We start from the raw sequence: 19,109 nt of genomic DNA on the forward strand, positions 1-19,109 counted from the left end.
CAGCTGTTAAGTTAGATGATGTTCTGCATCTGAACTTTTGCTCGAGTACTAAAACCAAATATTTTTATTTGCAGTTCAACTTCTTAAATTGTTTTGCATCTCTCTTCTACATTGCCTTTGTGCTGTTTGATATGAAGCTTTTGAGGCAGGTGAGTTCCAAGAACATCTTAAGAATGTTGCTTAATCTAGAAAAACAAAGGATTGATTAAAACAGACTTCAATAGTTATTCTAAAACATAAACTTGGCAATTAATATATTTCACCCGTATTTTCTTGAAATCCAGCTTCCGTGTTTCAGTTCCCCTAACATTATTGCAGAATCATAGCAGAGTAGAGTAATTCTTTCTCTCTGTATAAATGAGGAACTGTTTTCAAATAAATTTGATTATTCTCTCACACAGATGAGACTGGGAAATTTTCATTTCCTCTCTATTTCCTTTTATGTTAGAAGATGTTCTTTTCTGTAGTGTTCTTAATGAGAGACTCTTGAGGATGGGCTCGTGATTAAGCTCAACTACAGAGAGGATCCAAGAATACATGAAAGCAAAAATAATTTGTAGTTGCTATTTTAAATCAACTTTCACACTCAAATGCATGAAAATTTGGTATAAGAGAAATATTTTTGCTCTAAACATAATGAGCAGTACAACAAGAACTTCAGCTCAAGACCTCTGTTACCCTGAAGTGATCTCAAGCAAAACACTTTGCATACCTATATCAGACACAACATTTGTGACATTTTCTCTACTTTCAGGTAAAATCAAGAAATGAAAAGCATAGAAAAAAATTTTGTCTTTAGTTCTGTGAATGTCATTGGCATTTATTAAATATGCATTGCCCTTCATTGTACTTAGTGTACTGTTTTCAAAATACCACCAGATACACAAAATGTTTAGCCTGCTAACTCCTAATTAGTCCTTTTCAGCACACAGGAAAGGATGGGAACTAGATCATCCACGCTTTTCATATGCTATTCCTAGGTTTGTTAGGCTGGCCTTTTTTTCATAGAATAGTAACTTAGAATGTTACTCGAGCTCACAGAATTGCAAATTATCATAGTTTCATCACAATTGTATTAATTTTTTTTAATTTTTTTTTTTACTTAAGAGCTTGGCCACTTTGCTGATAACTTCGCAGATCCTCAACCAATTTGCAGAATCCTTGCTTCCTTACTGGCTCCAGAAGAGATACAACAGGAGGATGAAGAAACACACGTCCTCCAAGGGAGCTGATATGGACCTGTCATTAGCTGAACAGGTCAACATGGAGAAAGAAATGGGAACCTATTTGGTATGTTGTAGTACTTAAAAGAGTTAAAACTTTTCTGGGCTGTAGTTGACAGAGGCATCAGCCAAGGCAAACAAGAATATTTTTGGCTTTCTGGTGTGGCAGCTTATTTCCAGCTTCATGAGCTTTGCTGGTAGCTGTTTATGCAGCTGTGTGTTATCCTGGATCAGGAAGTGGATACAGTGCAGGATCCTAGTAACACCAGAGTGAAGGGGAAGGAATGAACAGCTCTATCTGGAGCCAGCTAACTCCATGCCACTGGAAAGAAGTATTTGTGTAATATGCTCTTAATCCCCAAGGGTAACCCAAAGACTACCAGGATGAGTAGGCTGGCATGGGTGAGAGGGAAATTATTTCTGTTTTGGTTTGATTTTGCAGTGGTACTAGCTTAAATGATCAGTTAAACTAGAGCCTGAGAGAGAGCACTTACGTCTGGATGGGGCCGGAAATGGAGGACAGAAGAAACCAACTCTTCAAAACAATATTCCTGCTGGATGCTCTTGCCTCTTGAAACCACACCTTTGGTATTCCCTGTCTTCTTGGTTCTGTTCTTGACCACCTCCTACCCAGTATAATTTTTAATTGTATTTAGCAGATTCCATGCAATTCATTACTTAAAATTTTAAAGGAATTTAGGCAGTGGATGTCAGTGTGTATGTTAAGGCCTCACAGACTGGGTGACAACTTGATCAGATGCTGCAAGCACAGTCACAAGAGTCTTAGTATTGTATGATTTTTGTGCTTACAGAATAAGTATGTGTAGATAGTGTACCTTTCATGTAAAAGGTAGACATTAGCAGTTTGAAGTTTGGTAATAGCACCATATCAGTTTCTTCCTGCATGAAGTGCCATGAAATGGGAAAAGAAGAAAGAACTATCACCTTTACAATTTAAAAACTGTACAGTTGAGTTCCTGTGTGAAGGTTGAAGTGAGATAGAATTAGACAGCCTGTCTTGCAGTGCAGAACACAAGAGAAATCCCTGCGTTAGTGTCTGAGCTGGTAAATCAGCACAGTCCAGCACTGCACCTGCACATCGGCCAGCTCCCAGAGTTTTGTGTCAGCATCAAGCCTGACTAAATAAGCTCTGCCTCTTAGACCTGAGCTGACTCCTGATTCTCAGCTGTCACATACAAAACCAGTGTGTGGTGTCTCTGAGTCACATTGCCCAGTGCTTCTTGTGCAGAGCTGGATCAAATGAATCTGCACCTGTTGTAATGTTGTACCCTGAATAGTTTTTCACGGGTACCCAAGAGGTCAATTGTAGAGAGTTAGGACTTTGCCTTGGATGTGTCCACTGCTAGCCTCGGTTTCAGTTCTAAATACTGTGTATTCAAATCCTTAATTTTATATTCAGTCTAAAGATTATTGTTTTGCTGTGCTTGTGAATAAACAATATTAGACCGCTGATTTGTTTGCAAGCAGTGAGCTGTCAGCAGGCAAGAATATTTCTAAAATTAAAACTGTCACAAGGGGGAAGCATTTGACTGTTTAGTAACTGAGGAGTCTTGACAGAATTCTGTGTTTCAAGCTCTTTTGTTTTGATTTCTTCTTTCGCATACTCTTCAGCATTTAATTCTCTATTCTTTTTGTCTTCATTCTTGCTTACTTTTCAAATAACCCTGTTTAAGATGTAGAAACATCCTGCAGTAATTTTTAATTATTATTTTTCTAACTTCTACTTCACTCCTCTAGTTAATTTTCTCCCTTAATTTATTCCTTGGTTTTTTTTCCTTGATGTCGTAGCTGATGTTGTAGCTGCTGATGTTGTAGCTGCTGATGGCACAGTTACAAATTTCTTTAACATTGTCTCAGACTCCTGCTTTCCTACACAGAGTTTCATAAATTGAGTAGGAGAAAAACAAATACTTATTTACTTCATACTTTGCTGTTCTAAAAGCCAGTAGGCATTGGGCAAGGAAATGAAAAGCGTGAGGAAGCAGTGGGAATACTGTGCAGTTACCAGAAGGAGGAGCACAAAAGAAAGTTCTCTCTCTGTCTGCAGTGATTGTCTGAGAAAATGATAGCAATAGCAGATGTGTGGCCGCCATTCCAGTGGACATTCCTGCAAATGTCCCTAAAGAAGGTGTTGGTAAAATTCAGAGCTTGTACAAAATGTTTCTGAGGAAAAAATCTTAATGCCTTTAAAAGTTAGGTAGCTGTTCCATAGTCTGGCTTGCGGACTGCTTTGTGAGACTGAGCTGTACTGTGGAACTTCAAAACAAACTCCAGTGAGAAATACAATTAATGAGTAACCCATGTTGATTTGTGAGCTTGCAGACTTCTACCGCCTCTCTCTGTTTCCTAGGAGAAAAAAGCACTAGGTGTTGGAGAGGGCAGTCAGTTTAACAGCTGTGACGGGCAAAAAAGAGTAGATAACCATGTGGCTGATGCATGAAGCCAAAACCACTTTCATGTCATTCTTGCAATAATTTCAGTTACTGTCAAGTCTTCATAATTTCAGTTTTGAGAGAGAGGACAATACATGTGTCTGTGTAAATACAAGATACCTAGATCCTACTTTAACTTCTCTGTGGTATTTCATCCTCCTTTGCTTATGAACACTTTTTCTTTAAAAGGGTTTGGTTTGGTTCTTTCATAAAAAAATGCTGCAATCATAGCAAACTGTTATTAATACTACAAAACTAATATGCAGATAAATGTATGATCACCTACACGTGAGTACTTAATCAGCATTTAAGTACCCACATTATTGGTTTAAAGATCAGGGGATAAACCTATTGGGATTTGTTAAATAGGGTTTTTTTGTTTGCACTAATGGTTCCTTTCAGATGTCAGTGCTGCCTTGTGGATTTCAATCTTCAAGTGGTCCACTAACTCTGTCCTACCCATTTTTAAATAAACAAGCAGAAATAGTGGGAAAGAGTTGCCTATCTACCAGCCCACCATTCTGGTTAGGTCTTTCACGGACAGTCTGAAATGCTAGGACTTTTATTGCCACAGTGCTCTCAGGAGAATGTTCTGCCAGTTTAAATGCATGGTGCTGTTTTTCTATTCCTCACTGTTCCTTCTGTTACTGTTTAACTGAGATGCTCAGAAACCTGCATAGGTTGAATGTGTTTATGTAATTACTTCATGTAATACGGATAGGAAGTGTGACTTGCATAAAATGCATTAGGCAAAAGGAAAAACCTGGGCCTCCACTTATAAGAAATTATTAGTGATTGAATAATTCCAAATTAATTGGATTTTAAAAAAAATTATTCTTGTCTACCATCAGCAGTCATTTCCAAGCAACTAATTTGGGATGAGGAAACATGTTTACAACTGTGTTTTCTCATAGTTTTTTGTGTAGGTTAAAGTTGTTCTTATATTTGCTCTTTTTCAGGGTACTTTTGATGATTACCTGGAGTTGTTCCTACAGTTTGGCTATGTGAGTCTTTTCTCATGTGTTTATCCACTGGCAGCTCTTTTTGCAGTGTTAAACAACATCACAGAGATATACTCTGATGCCTTAAAGATGTGCAGAGTTTACAAGCGTCCATTTGCAGAACCCACAGCAAATATTGGTGTTTGGCAGGTAATTTTTGTGATTTTTTTTTCTATTCATTTGTTTAAAAGAGGTTTCAGCAGCAGTATGAAAGCTTTGTGTTTGTCCCATGAGCCACTTCAAAGTTCAGTAAGTACTTTGTTCTCTTCAGTGTCTTGGAATAGCATCTGTCCAACTATATACCCAGTGATATTTTTGGTGGGGTTTTTGACCACATGCCTTTCAACTGCCTTGGAAAAGAAAACAGATCTTTTCTTTAGTTCTTGTGTATGTATTGTACTTCTGTTGCAACTTCAACATAGCAAAGCTTCTAGAGAGTGCCCAGTATTCTTTATAGCCCATGTATTTTAGAAATGGTAACTTCTGATGCTCTCTCAGAGATGTGAAGTGCAGCAGGGGTTTCCAAAGAAATGGAAGGATAGGCAAGTACTTGGATTCCTAAGCCAGGCTTGTGGCCCTTGCACCCGTGGTTACTGGTGCTCAAGCTGGCTAATTTGAAAATAACCTGGATCTGTGAGCAGGAGCTGGAACTTTCTGCACAGCCTGAGCACTGTAGTCTGTCTAAACAATTTCATGGTAATAGTACTGGGTTAAGCATTTTCTGTCCTCACTTGTTTCTCCATGCTGTCATGCTGCCACCAGCTATTTTGGTGCCTGCTGAGTGTGCTGCATCAGTGAACTGATCCTGACCAGAGTTTTCTGGAGTGACTAAATTGCACCCAGAAACTTTAGTATTCCATAATAGCAGTGCTTGATAAGGGAATGTGATAAGGTTGGGTGACCTTTCTAGGATATGATCCATATTCTAGTTTTATTTAACAGGTTTTCTAATGTTATGTAATGAAGATAAAGGGCACAGTGAGCTAGTGGCTTATTCAGTTTGGAGGGGTTGTAAATGTTATCAAATGAAGCAAGTGAGAGCTGAGAAATGAAATCCTGAAACCTCAAGTAAAACAGTAAAAACATGCAAACCAAGGATTCTGAGCAATGTTCATTAGACACATACATGGATATTAATGAAGGGTACTTAGAGGTGAAGTCTTTTATTAATATGCCATTAAAATGTGTAAATTATAATCTGATTGCATTTTAACATGGGATGTATTTCCTCAGTCCAGATCTATGCTGCCAGCATCTTAATGGCATGGCTGCACTGACCAATTGTGTAACCACCAGAATAATCAGGCTGTGATCATAAGTCACAAGTATAGCTGCAGGTGTATTAATAGCATTTGTTTTTGCTAGAATAGTGTGTTTCAATGAAGGGAGTAGGCTGAAAAATTAGAACATTATTAGTACAGTAGTTCTACATTATTAGTACAGTAGTTCTATTTTATAGTGTCATTTTTTAACTAATGGGAGAAATAAATTTACTTTGTGAATTAAAAATAATAACTAAATTTTCAAGTCTTCCATTTAGTATGGGAAATGAGAGCATTTGCTGAAAGATTTCTGTTAAAGGAATACTGGAATTATTTTATCAGGTGAGCTGAGTCACTAGCTTCTTGTCAAGGAGAAAGTTATTTCTGCTAATTCATTGTGACAGTCACTACAATTCTGTGTCAGTCTTCCTCATTCCAGACAGGACCTTGGAATAAGTAATCATTATATTGCAAATGTAATTGTTAAGCTATATTAATATTTTCAGACATTTTGTGGGAGCTCTGTAGGCAAGAGCTTCTTAGACTTGTGCTATTGCATGTGTTTAAATGTAAATCTGTCAACAAATGTCAAGTGGTTGTGGTTTAAAAAAGGCATTCTGAACCATTCTTACCTTTTCCTCTTAACATTCATACGGAATGTCCAAATCCAGTGTTAGGACTACTAGTTCCTCTTGGAATTTTGCACTTTTTCCTTTATCCTGAAATAAAGTTGCTTGGGAGTACAACTGTCGATGAGTGCTTGCTCTTTCTTTCATGTGTTCAGGTTACAACCTTGTTGTGGTCTTGTCAAGCTGATGAGGCCTGGACTGCTTGCCAAACAAGTCCTGTGCCATAGAATTCAAAAGATGACAGAAAATAAGTTAAAACTAATGGGTCTTCTGAGGCTTTTGTGAAGAGAGAAGTATCATGCAGAGCAATTTGGGAACTAGTAAGCTAGAGGTAATGGTCATAACTGTAAATATATTTGTGTTTTATTTCAGTTGGCCTTTGAAAGTATGAGTGTAATATCAGTTGTTACTAATTGTATACTGATTGGAATGTCTCCAGAAGTGGATGCCCTTTTCCCAGACTCAAAAGTGGACCTTGTTCTGACTGTGGCATTGGTGGAGGTAAGTCTGCCTTCAAAAAAAGCATGTTGTAGCAAATAACACAAACACCAGTGGAAATGATAGCAGGAATTAGACTTTCCCTCACATCTTATATTAGAAGGAAATTAAGACTTCCCTATCAAAGAAGTGTTTCAAAGTCTTTCTTTTTGATTACTTTCTCTTCTGTGTTTTCATTTACTGTGAATGCTGTTGCCGTACTTTCCCAAGCATTCCCAAGATACCGTGCATTTGTTGCTTCATGTTCTTCAAGTATTAAGTAGTGCTATTTCCAGAAGCAAAATAATCACATTTTTTGTGAACTGTTTATTTGTCTGCTTTGGTTGTGACCCCAACGTATCTTAAAACGACTTCCTACATAATCTTTATGGATGTATCCTGTAGGGCTTATCTGAAACAACTGTGTGTCATGACTGTAAATATTTGTGATTATAACAGCATTTGGGCTTAATCTTTTCCTAATTCCATGTAGTAAGCACATCAGCATCATTCCTTTTCAGACGTGGAGGGATGACTGGGGGTATTTTAGAGAACTGATATTGCAGGACTTTGCCTTTATAAATTTTTCCTTCAGGGCTTTCTTGTATTGCATTATGTTGACTTTTACCATTATTCTATTTTAGCTTTTAGAAACTGCATTACTTTTCTCATGGCAAAAGGTCTGGGTTTTGTATGTGTAGTTACAAAAGTGCATCACCTTACAGAGGTGCATCAGGAGCATGTATTTCTTTTTTGTTCATTTTACAGGTATTAAGTGTTATGCAATGAATTATGAGCTTGCTTTGAGTTTTATTTTCCAAGCCTTAAGGTTTGCAGAGTTATCTGTAAATGTGAATCATGTCAACTGGTTTGCTGGAATTTGCATCTACAGGCAGCCTGATGCACTCTTCTGTTATGCACATGTAGACATTTGCATTAACCTCAGTGAGGTGTAGTTTTAATATAAAACTAATTTAGCAAGTCAGATGTAATGATAGAGCTCATTACTGGACAACATATCTAGAAAGGTGATATTGTGAAAACTAGATGAGTAAATGTAAGCAGTATGGATTTCTCACAGCTGAGGGATGGGGCTGGTTTTGCCTTTGCTTGCTGTGTGTTAGACTTTTATCAGTTTAAATGTGAAGCTGGCTATTTGATCTCTAGGCAGATGTCTGTTTCTTGGTAGACCAAAGGAGAATAACAGCATTTTTCTCTAAATTGAAATTCTGTTTATATGCAACCCTTTAGGGAACAGGAATTACAGCATAATAATTAGGTAGCTCTTAGAACTCCTTAACATTGTATCTCAAATTGTCTATAAATACCGTGGAAAGGGAGATTCAGAAAACAAAGGGAAGAAAGTTTGAACGGAAACGGTAAATTAGTACTGAGGGGAGGAGAGGGAGAAAATGTTGTCTTATATAGAGAAGCAGCTTTGGTGAAGACCACCAATCTATAATTATCATGGTATGAAGAGACTGTTGGAGGCTAATGCTGGATAAGCCAGAGGAAATTATTATATTAACCAGTATTAACTTGGTTAAAGAAAAGTCAAGTTTTCTCTAATTATTTTGCTTAATTAAAAAAACCCAAAGCAACCAAACAACAAGCCATAATGCAGTGGTCAGAAAAGATCTATTCAAAAAGTTATGATCAAAAGTATCCACTATGCCTGATGATTTTAAATATGCCGGTTTGACTTTTTTGATGGTTGTTTTTCTGTTACTAACAACTATTTATTGTTTGAGAAAACAGAGAGATACAAAACAAACAAGTGAGTCTTACAGTATGTTTCTGGAGCATAACGAGCCATGTGATTTTTTTTGAATGTTGTTGGTTGGTTATAAACAGTTTCAAAACTACTCAATGTGAAATGTAAGACTTTTGCTGTCTCCTTAAGGACATTCTTTCAGTATATTTTAAAGAGTATTTAACATCTTCACAGGTGTGGGGTTTGGGTTTTTTTTGTTGGTTTGTTGTAGTTTTTTAAAGAGAGCTCATACATAATTGCAAAAAATTTCATTACACAAATTTTGAACTTTCTAGAGTCAAAAAGAGTTCTCCAAAGTGAAAGACATTTTATACAGAAATTTAATTTAAAAAAAACTATTCTAAAATGAGCACAGCAAACATGAGTTTTATTTCTGTTGAAAATTGTTTCAATTGTGTTGACAGTTAAACGTGTTCTTAGTTACAGAAATTTTTTTAATCAGAAGTTCTGTTGTACATATTTCAGGTCAAAACATTGATTATAAAAGGTTGGAAGAAAGAAGGATTACTGGATGCTGTGGGGCTATGAACAGCAACAGTATAGATTTGTCAGCTTGAAGAGATGAGGATGTTTTTGCTTTTGTTTCGTGTGTATTTACACCCATCTTATGTTGCACTGGGACTTTCTTTTACCTGGTGTGTGATGAAACAGATCAGGGAATTGGTGTGGGAGAAGCTGTCTGACCCTGTTCACTAGGGAGCAGGGCAGGAGCAGCGGTGTGTGAGAGACACACGGCAGTGCTGTGGTAGGTTTGTGCTGGATTAAATTTGAAGGACTTCTGCACCACTGAGCCTTTTTACTTTAAGTATCTCTTAATCTACAGAAAGATCTCTGAACTATGTAAGGAGCGCAAATCTCATATATTGGCATCTATTAATGATTAAACTCTGCATTTCAGTTGTAAAGAAATATTCAGGAACAGAATATATTACATTAAACTTCTAGGACAACCCTGATGCATCTAAAGTATGTCAGTGTCAAGGTAGAAAAAAATTCAGATGTGTCAGGGTGTTGATAGAAAAGTGTTTTAGATCACCTAGCAGAGACTCAGAAAAACAGGTGAGTTATTTTATTTTCTGATGTTTACTGGAGGTGAAGATGAACATTTTACTGTGTGTTTGCACTATTTTGACAGCATCTTGGCAGGCAGTTATAAAATGTTGAGAGAGAAATTTCTTTGAGTTGGCTATGTGTATTTTCACATGTTCTATTGATGGGGTAACCTACTTAAATCTTAGCTGTCTTTAAGTATTTTAATAAGTTTTTAGTAACTGAGACTCCAGTTGAGTATTTATATATCTGTTTGATGCACAGCTAAACAGAAAAGCAGTGTTGCTGTCAAAGCCAGGCATAGGTATTAGTGATGTCCTGGGGTTTTTTTGTTCTTTTTTTTTTTTCAAAAAATGCTTGTGCTTCTTGAGAATAATACTAATACTCTTCAAATGGAAACAGTTTATATGGCAACATTTAACACCACACTAGTGAAGTAACAAAGAACTGTGTGTGATATTCTTGTAAGCGTTCTGTACCCAACCCCTACTGATTTATGCAAAATATTTTTTCCCATTAACAACTCTTAACTCTGATGCTATCTGCATTTTTTGGTGGGAATATGTATCATGTGAGCGAAGTAAATGTTAATTAGAATACCACAGAATAAAATATGACCAATTTCAAAACAATGGCAAGCATTAAAATAATAAAATTTAATAATAATTTTTAAGCCAGTGATTTTTTTTGAACAGTTGACCTATTTTCATCAATTCAACATCTGCTTCCATGGCAACGTGATTTGAACCAGGAGCAGAATAATGAAACTCCCCTCTTTTACTTATGGGTGGATGCTGACTGAGCACAGCCAGTGCAGTTTTCAAACAAAAATAAGTAGTTGAATGCCCTTAAAGCAGGAAACAATAAATCCTTATTAACATAATTTTAAAACAGTTGTATCACGTTGTGTATTTAGTTATTCATACTTCACCATAGACACATAATTCTGGTGTGAATTCAGGTGCAAAGTGGGACATTCCAAGCACCTGTCTGTGCTTGTGTGAAACTGTTCCAGATCACTTCTGACTGCCTACCCTGATTTGAACAACAGAAAAAGGAAATAAATCTGAAGAAACTTGGTGCATAGTTAGGGAAGTAGGTTAAAACAAGTGTAACTTTAATTCTGCAGTGCTTTTTAAAATTCTTCTTGCAAAAATTGTTGGCAAAGAATTTTGTTCCTGATGAGTCTTTCTTTTTGATGTGGACTCTGATAAATTTAAGGAATGTGAAGTAAATCAGGGTTGGGACTACTCTAAGAGCTGACTTCAAGAAATCAGTTCTACTCTTAAGTACAACTCTTAAACAGTCATTTTTCCTTCTAACAGTACATCAGTAGTGGTGTTTTGAAGTGGTAGCTGTGAAGTACAGCTCCTCATGAATGTGTCCTAGCCTCCAAAAGCAACTTGTGTATCCAGCCCTGAAGTGTAGTAAACTAATGGAAAGCTTTTTTGCAGAAGTGCACTTAGCCTGGATGATCTAGGTCACATGAGGGATTTGGGTATTAGCTTGGAAATACTAAGTAGTAATGAAGGTCCTTCTTGATAATGGTAATAGAAAATCTGACATTACCATCTAGAAACATGATTTTGGGAAGAATGTAATCAGTTGTGCTGTAGATGAAAATGAGGACCTTCGCATAGGGACATGGGTGGTGTATTTGTAGTAAACATGGCTTAAACAGTTGGTCTGTGTTGATTTAATTTCATGGCCTCCTTGTAAGGACATAGATCTTAATCAGCATCATAGAAAAAGTCGGTTCTGTAAGAGGTATGGAGTAGAATAAAGGAAGTAATCCTTTCTTATGCTTTGGTTTTTCTGAGTGAGAAGGAGCTGATGGTGCATTTATAAGAGGCTGGAAAGCAGGAGTCGTAGTGTGTCAATAAAGCTGATAGAAAGTCAAAGTGATTGAGAGTTGCTTGGTATACAAAGGCCTCCTCGTATAGATTAGAAGCCTTCTGAGCTTCTGCTGAACAATCTTGATGTAGTAGTCCCAAGACTCAGTCAGCTCAACAAGTAAGCTTGACAGTTGTTTCTGAAATGGTGTGCCAGAGAAACTGGGAAAAACTACCACAGTCAAACAGTTTGGATTTTAGTAGATGACAAGGTATATTTATCATCTAGTTCTAGGCATCATTGTACTTTGCATACTCCACAAACTTGAAAATCAGTAAACGTTGCATCCTGAGTGCAGTTGAAGTTCTTTTGAGTTCACTTTCTGAGCAAAAGCAAATTTAGGTGGATTGTTGTGTCAAAATTAAAGCATTTCTCCCTCTTTTTTTGCCTTTAAAATTTCTTAAGTGTTTTGCAACAGATTTCAGTGCAATCTGTTTTCTCCTGGTAAAGCTGGGTAATTTTGTGTTTTACAAAGCAGTTCTAGTTGAATTATTTCCTGGCAGTGATGTACACAACTCCATTCTGCCTAGGTGGAAGTGAGGCATGGTCCTGCATGGTGTAGTGTGCTGCATGTGTGGAGCAAACAGCTTTGTTCATGTAGAACTCATGAGTTTGGGATTTAGAACATATGCTAAATATACATTTTGGGTAAGGGCCAACTTTAGTAGAAAAGGAACTAGGAAAAAATGCAGAAAAATAGGCTGCATCAGCATACACACATGTATGAATCCTTTGATGCTGATGGAGTCACAGAAGGCAAAAGTTGAAGCCCAACAGCTGTGCATGAAGTGGTGTTTTTGCTAAATTATCTCTGTTATTGCCAGATACTAACATAGGATATAGAAGCTGCAGAGTTCCACATATGGAATTATAGAGCAGGGTAGGTGGAAGGGACCCCTGGAAATTATTTGCCCAAATCTTCTGCTGAAAGCAGGACCCTGCATTAAGACCCTCAATGCCTTTATCAAGATAAGTTAGGACTTGAGCACTACCAGTGAGAGAAAGTCAACCACTTCTCTGGGCAGCCTGGTCCACTGTTTAATTGTTCTTATGGCAAATAATAGTTGTTTGTTTTTTTTTCTTACGGGAAGAAAAAAGTTTCTCTGGTGCAACTTCGTAGCTCTTGACCTCTTGTTTTTTCACTGTGCAACTTTGTGAAGAGGGTACCTCTGTCTTCTTGAAAACTACCTGTTAGGCACTGGAAGAAGGTGATTAGATCTTACCCACCTGCCCAAGACTTTTTTTATCTATGTGTAGCAAACCGACTTTCTTCAACCTATGCTTGTATGTCACGTTTTTCAACCCTGTACATGGCTCTCCAACAGGCCCCTCCAAATTTTCAGTCTCTGCTTTCCAAGCTGTCAGTGGCACTTTAAAAAAAAAAAAGTGCTTTTACTTCTTGTTTATCCCATTTTGTCTTTCTGCTAATTGCAGTGTATATTCTTTCTTTGTCTTCAATGTATTTGCTCTTTAATCAGAGAAAATAATTTCTGAGAGTGTTAGGCAACTCTTTTAACTTTCTTACTGCTGAAATTCTTTTGGAAACAGTCTTGACATATCTCTCTTTCCATGTGTTAATTCATTTTTGTGGTAATGTGTTTTTTCCATAATGACATGTATGCATATATACTACATTTATAACCTGAGTGGTTTGTCAGTTTTCAGATATAAGTTAGAGTATGTAGTGGTAAGTATTTGATGTGGTTTCATTTTCTTCCTAATAGTTAAATGTATATGAAAAAATATTTGATTATTTACTTATAATGAGAAAATATTAATTAGGAGGTTAAATATAAATCTGTTTTTCAAACATGTTTCATGGTAAGGTGGAAACATTACTGACAGCTTTATGGTTTGTTTTTTGGAAAATATTTGGCAATTTAATTCATCAAGTATTTTATTTCAGTAAAACAGACTTCCTAGCCAAGACTTGGACGTGGTGAATATGGGAAAATATAGGAAAATTGAACAATGCAGCATTACTGATGCTAAATATTAAAAAAGGTTAATACAAAGCACTAGTGATTTTAATTAACATATTGTTCCATTCTAGAATACCCCTACCTCAGCTGCAAACATTTACTTAATATATATATAAGAAATCATACCTAAAAGCCCTCCTTTAAAAATTAAATATGTATGTTTTTCTTTTTAATACAATCAAATTTGATTTTTTTTTATTCTCTGCCAGACAGATAAGTCACTGCAGTTTATTCCTAGAATTGAAATTGTGAGACATAAAAATAGTTGGATATTTTAACTTCAAGCTGAAACCCTGGCAAAGATTTCCAGTAGTTTCTGAATAGCCTCAGTGTGAGACTTTATGAAAGCTTCTAAAGCTATAAAGACTTATATAAAGACTATGTCTAAAGACTTAACAAATTGTGCTGTTTGTTTATTTTACTGTTAGGCAATATTTTAAGAGTAGAAATGAAGTCAAATATCAGTGCATTTTATATTCATATTCGTTTGCAAAAGACTCTTGAAATTGTAGGTTTAGTTTTAATATAAAGTGAAGAAATATTTTAGATAAGTTATTCTTCTGAGTTACAGGAACAGATTGTTCTCAGGGTTTTGGGTTTTTTTCTCACTTTCAGATGTGGGGAAAGATTCATGGATTTGTCTGTATAAAATTTTATAAATGTTAGCTGTTTCAAGAAGCCTCCTGGAACCATATCAATGAGGTTAAAAATAATCCAGTTTTTCTGTTTGTACATTACTACAGATTATATTTATTTGCAAAATCAGAATTTATCAGAGATCTTTTTATTGCCATCTACTGGTTCTTTTGAGATATTCATTCTGATTTAGTATTGATTTTTTGGTCATTCTAAATAATAAAGCTTAATGCCAAAAGTGTGTCAGAATGAAAACAAACAAAAAAAATTTGAAGATCTAAATAAGTTCTGTTCCATAGCTTTCTGCTAGGATAGAAATGAAAATGTGTGTTAACATCTATAGCTAGCATAACATCTATACCATCTATAACTAGCTTAAATAGTCCAACAGATTTTTTTAAAGTCTCAGAGCTTAAAATGGTATTTTCCTGTTTGTGACTAATTTTCGTTTGTTTCTCCTTATTTTCTGTTCTTTACTCAAACCTTTCCATTTTCAGGTTCTCAATTTGCTATGTTTGAAATTGAAAAATAATCACAATGAATTGTGCTCTTCAAACTGTGTACAAGCACTAAAATGTGTTGAATAAATGGGCACATATATAATGTGTAGGACACCAAGAAATCAAAGTACTGCATGAGGTTTTTCAACCCTGATAGCTGGAATGTGTTAATGTATTTTACTGTGTCGGCCCCAACTGGAGCATTTTGGCAGTAATGTTCATTCCTTGCTGACACAATTCAGAATGTGATTTTTATCTTTAAAGACACTGTGCAAAGGATGGCTGAGCTAGAGGAGATCAGGGGTCTCTACAGGCCAGGATCCTTTCTGCAGCAGAGGCCAAGGGAAGAGTAAATTAGTACAGCCAACTATGTAGTCACACTCTTTCAAAATTAATTCCCAGAATCTGATGTTTTCCAGTGTAACTTGTCTAATAACTGAAAATGGTCTGGCCAGAGCTGCCTGGGAAAGTGTGCAATGCTTTTATACAATGGTGTACTTACTCTTTCAAAAGAATTTGAATTATGCTCAAGTAAAATGCTGCTTAAGCAGCTAATGTTGATATACTCTTGGCATCATAAGTAATTACCATATTTATTGGTTCTACCCTGAATTTTCATAGGTTTTCTCTGTGCTTTTTTTTTCAATTGTCTTTTCTGTCTGAAAAGCATTTTTAATTCTTAAGTTGGATTCTGTGAGTGTGGTTGTGACATGATAGTGAAAGTTAAGAGCACAGGAAGCCTTCTCGCTGTGGGAAAACCTTGTAGGTGTCTTAGTAGAAACAATGATACCAAAAAGGTAATACTCTCTTCTTGCTGTCATCTGGGTGGTGGTAGAAACAGGGAGCCAAAAAGGTGTCAGGTGCTAGTTAGCTAAAGATCTGAACTTTCCAGAAGGGTACTTCAGTGTTCCTTCAGTAGGAATCAGAAATAGTTGTGTCTGAGACGGTGCCATTCCTCATGAATAGCCATTTCTGGTAGATACTGCTGTATTCCTATTAGGAAGGTTGGATGGGAGACATACTGTAGGAAGAGAGCACATTTCTGAACTGTGCTAATAAGGGCTTCAGAAGTGTCAGCCTGGAAGAACAGCAGGAGAAGACAGAGTAAGAATATTTTTTCCTGTTTCTTCTGGGATTGTGCAAGGACGCCAGAATGACAGAACTTCAAAAGGGAGGATGAATAGAAAACAGATCTTTGCAGACAATTACAAGACATTTTAGAGAACTCTCTAAGAATCAAACTTTCAGATCTCTTTAAAACTCACTTAGTTTAATATTTCCTACAAAGAAGTTTCCTTTAATGTGTAAATATTTCCAGCTCAAGCCTGAATATGCTGAATACACTTCCTTGCTGGCAGTTGGAACTTGAACGTCCAGACAAAAGCCAAGTTAATACCTATTAATATTAATTGTTTACTTTCCACTTGATTAGGATTAGTAATTGTTTAATGACAAGACAGAGTATGAACATTCAAAGTCTTCTTGCTTAGCGACCATTTCAAGACTAGTTTAGCATTTCATGAAGCTGAATTATTTTGTTTTGTAAATAATGTATTATTCTCTTAAATTATTTAAATAATTCTCTGCAAATGTGCTACCCATAGCTGCCAGCACAAGCCTGAATAATGGCTTTTCCTAGGAATCTGTGAATAGGTAGAGCTATAGAGCTCCAGTGTATATCCATTTATTTCTGATGCAGTTTGCAGCAGTGCTGCTTTGTATTGTTCTTACTAGGAGTGTTCCTTTTTTAGGGACTGCAATATTTTCCTGTGTCCAGGAAAAGTTTTTAATAATTTCTTTGTATAACATGTTATGTTTTGGCTGGTTTGTTTGGTTTTTAAACTGTGTGCAGCATTGGACAATAAATACACTTCGTGATTTGTATCCTTCGATGATTAAGAGTGAAAATGAGTGTCTCTAAGCAGGTAGGGTACAAAATGTGGGGTTTGCAGCTGCAGCTGGAAAAGAGATGGAGAATAAGAAATCAGTAAAACTGACTATAAATAGCAGGAGAAAGCCAGTCAAACATGTTGGAGCCTCTGTATTGTGGATTAGATATAAACACCTGTTTACAAAAAGAGTCATCATAATGTAGTATTGTTGCTCACGTTTCCTAGTTAGAAAATTGAGAAAAATATACCTTTCTTGCACTAAAATTCTTTGCAATAACTTCTGACATTCTTATTTGGAGTGTTAAACATTCTGAATCAACTTCGGTACTCATGTTGTTGACTTTTTTACATGCCTGTTCATTGTTGTAAACATGATTAGTAGTCATTTATTGGAAGCTTGCAGCATGAGTTCTATAGTACATTATTTTAAAATGAGTGAAATTTGTTGCTATAGTTTTTACCCTCACAACCCTTTTATAAAAAAGCTCTGAAGCATCATGTGCTGGATTTATGAAAAAAAAAAAAAAGTCCATTTCCTTTGTTTTGTTTTTTAAGTGCCACCTGGCACACTTAGATGAAAACTGATTTTGGAGCTCAAATTGTGCAAGAAAATGAAGCACTGGATTGAAAGGCTATTGCAGAGAGTTTGTTGGGGGTTTTTAATAGTCTTTCTGAAAGCATTTTATTAAATGCAGGATGAAGATGGTCATGAGTCATGCTAGAAAGTAAATGTCAAAAGAACTGGGCCTTAATTACTTTATTTGTGCACTGAATTTTTATCTCACAGTGGAAGAAAGTGTCAATCCAGGTTTTCACTCTTCTGATCAGAACAAATTAGTGGAATGATATGTAATTTTCAAAGGATTTTTCATGTGTTATGGCAGTGTGCAAGCTGTGAGGTGTGTCCTGCTTTTTTCATGCCTTGAACAGTCCTTTTGAAATCAAGGGAGATTCCTCATGCTTGCCTATTTTCAGCTAAATCTCTACAATGAATTACACAAAGGAGATACAGATAGATGCTTGATGTTTGATCAAGGTTAGATTTAGTTAGAGGATTTGTTGTATGATGAAAAGTGTGTGTGCATGTGCCTGGTATAGGGATTATGGATAAACCAATGTCAAATATTAAGGTGTCTTTTATTAAACTTGCAATAGAGTTTGTGAAACTGCAGTTAATCTGCATCTCAGCATATTTTGTATTTTTTCAGAAATGCATAACTACTGAAAATCTGAGACAAACTTGTTTTAGAATCTAGTGAAATGGGAAAAACTAGTTTATTATAGGAAATGTTTAGATTTTTACTCTTATAGCTTTTACTCTTATAACTTATTTAATTCAAATACTTTTTTTTGTTATTCTAAGAGGTTTTGTTTAAGAAAAAAAGTTATATGCCAAGAGTGGTTTGTAACAGAAAAATTATTAATACATCTTGAATTTTAGTATGTTGAAAACACATGGAAGTATCAGTCCATGCTAACATTGGTTCCATTTGGCAGTCCTGCTTCACTTCCTGTGTAATTTTAGTAATTGCAGGATGAAGCAGGAGAAATGGGATGGGTATTAGTGTGACATCTTTCCAGTGGTCTTGATGCCAGTTTAACAAACTAATTCTGTAGAAAGTGTATTACATTATTTTTAAAAACATAAAATACATATGTAAGCATGATTTGAGGGTGAACTCCTTACATGTGAACAAAGGAGTCCACAAAGCAGATTATAGACTATTCCTGTCAGTCCTCCTGTTTCTGTTTCACTCTCTGTAATTAGAGTAGAGTATAATGACTACTAAATTCTGTCTGCAGCCGGTCCTTTAAGAGTCAAGGGCACAGCTGGTAGTGAGAATGGGAGGTAGCCATATTCCTCCCCACGGAGACAGCAGGTGGAAAAGGGATACTGGTACCGTTATGCTAATACCTTCATAAACTTGTCTTCCATGAACTTGGAAGGTCCTGTAGCAGGCAAATGAAACTGACTCTGGGTATGTCAGTAGGAATGAGTGGATCTGCCTCTTTAGGATTTGTGGTTATTTGGTGCTTATCTTGGCAGCTACGTGTAGGACAAAACATACTGGTAATTTCCTGTGAGACTGCAGTTCTTTGCTAATTGGATGTGCTGTATTGATGTGGCTGGAATTGCAAGTTCTGAATTTGCTGAGTATGGGTAGAGCCTTGTATAATTTTGTTGTTCTGTTTTTATGAGTTTTGCAAATTGATCAGGCTTTCCAAGCAGCCTCTGGTGCTGTGATGGTTACACCAAGACCTCAGTTAGCCAGAGAAGTTAACAGTAATGCTGAAGAAGAAATATTAAGAGTGCACCTCCTCATATGGATGCTCTGT

General features: G+C 36.2%; 1 protein-coding gene across 2 annotated transcripts in view; it reads left to right on the plus strand.

The window, feature by feature from the left end:
- Window positions 1-19,109, plus strand: part of ANO10 (anoctamin 10) — a 120,959-nt gene that overhangs the window by 14,082 nt on the left and 87,768 nt on the right. For both annotated transcript variants that reach the window (XM_064415767.1, XM_064415763.1), the window contains exons 8-11: window positions 75-149; window positions 1,108-1,290; window positions 4,636-4,827; window positions 6,941-7,069. In XM_064415767.1, the coding sequence (XP_064271837.1) occupies window positions 75-149; window positions 1,108-1,290; window positions 4,636-4,827; window positions 6,941-7,069 (579 nt within the window). The remainder of the gene's footprint in view (window positions 1-74; window positions 150-1,107; window positions 1,291-4,635; window positions 4,828-6,940; window positions 7,070-19,109) is intronic.

This window comes from Passer domesticus, chromosome 1 (assembly GCF_036417665.1).
Source record: "Passer domesticus isolate bPasDom1 chromosome 1, bPasDom1.hap1, whole genome shotgun sequence".
NCBI classification, from domain to species: Eukaryota; Metazoa; Chordata; class Aves; order Passeriformes; family Passeridae; genus Passer; species Passer domesticus.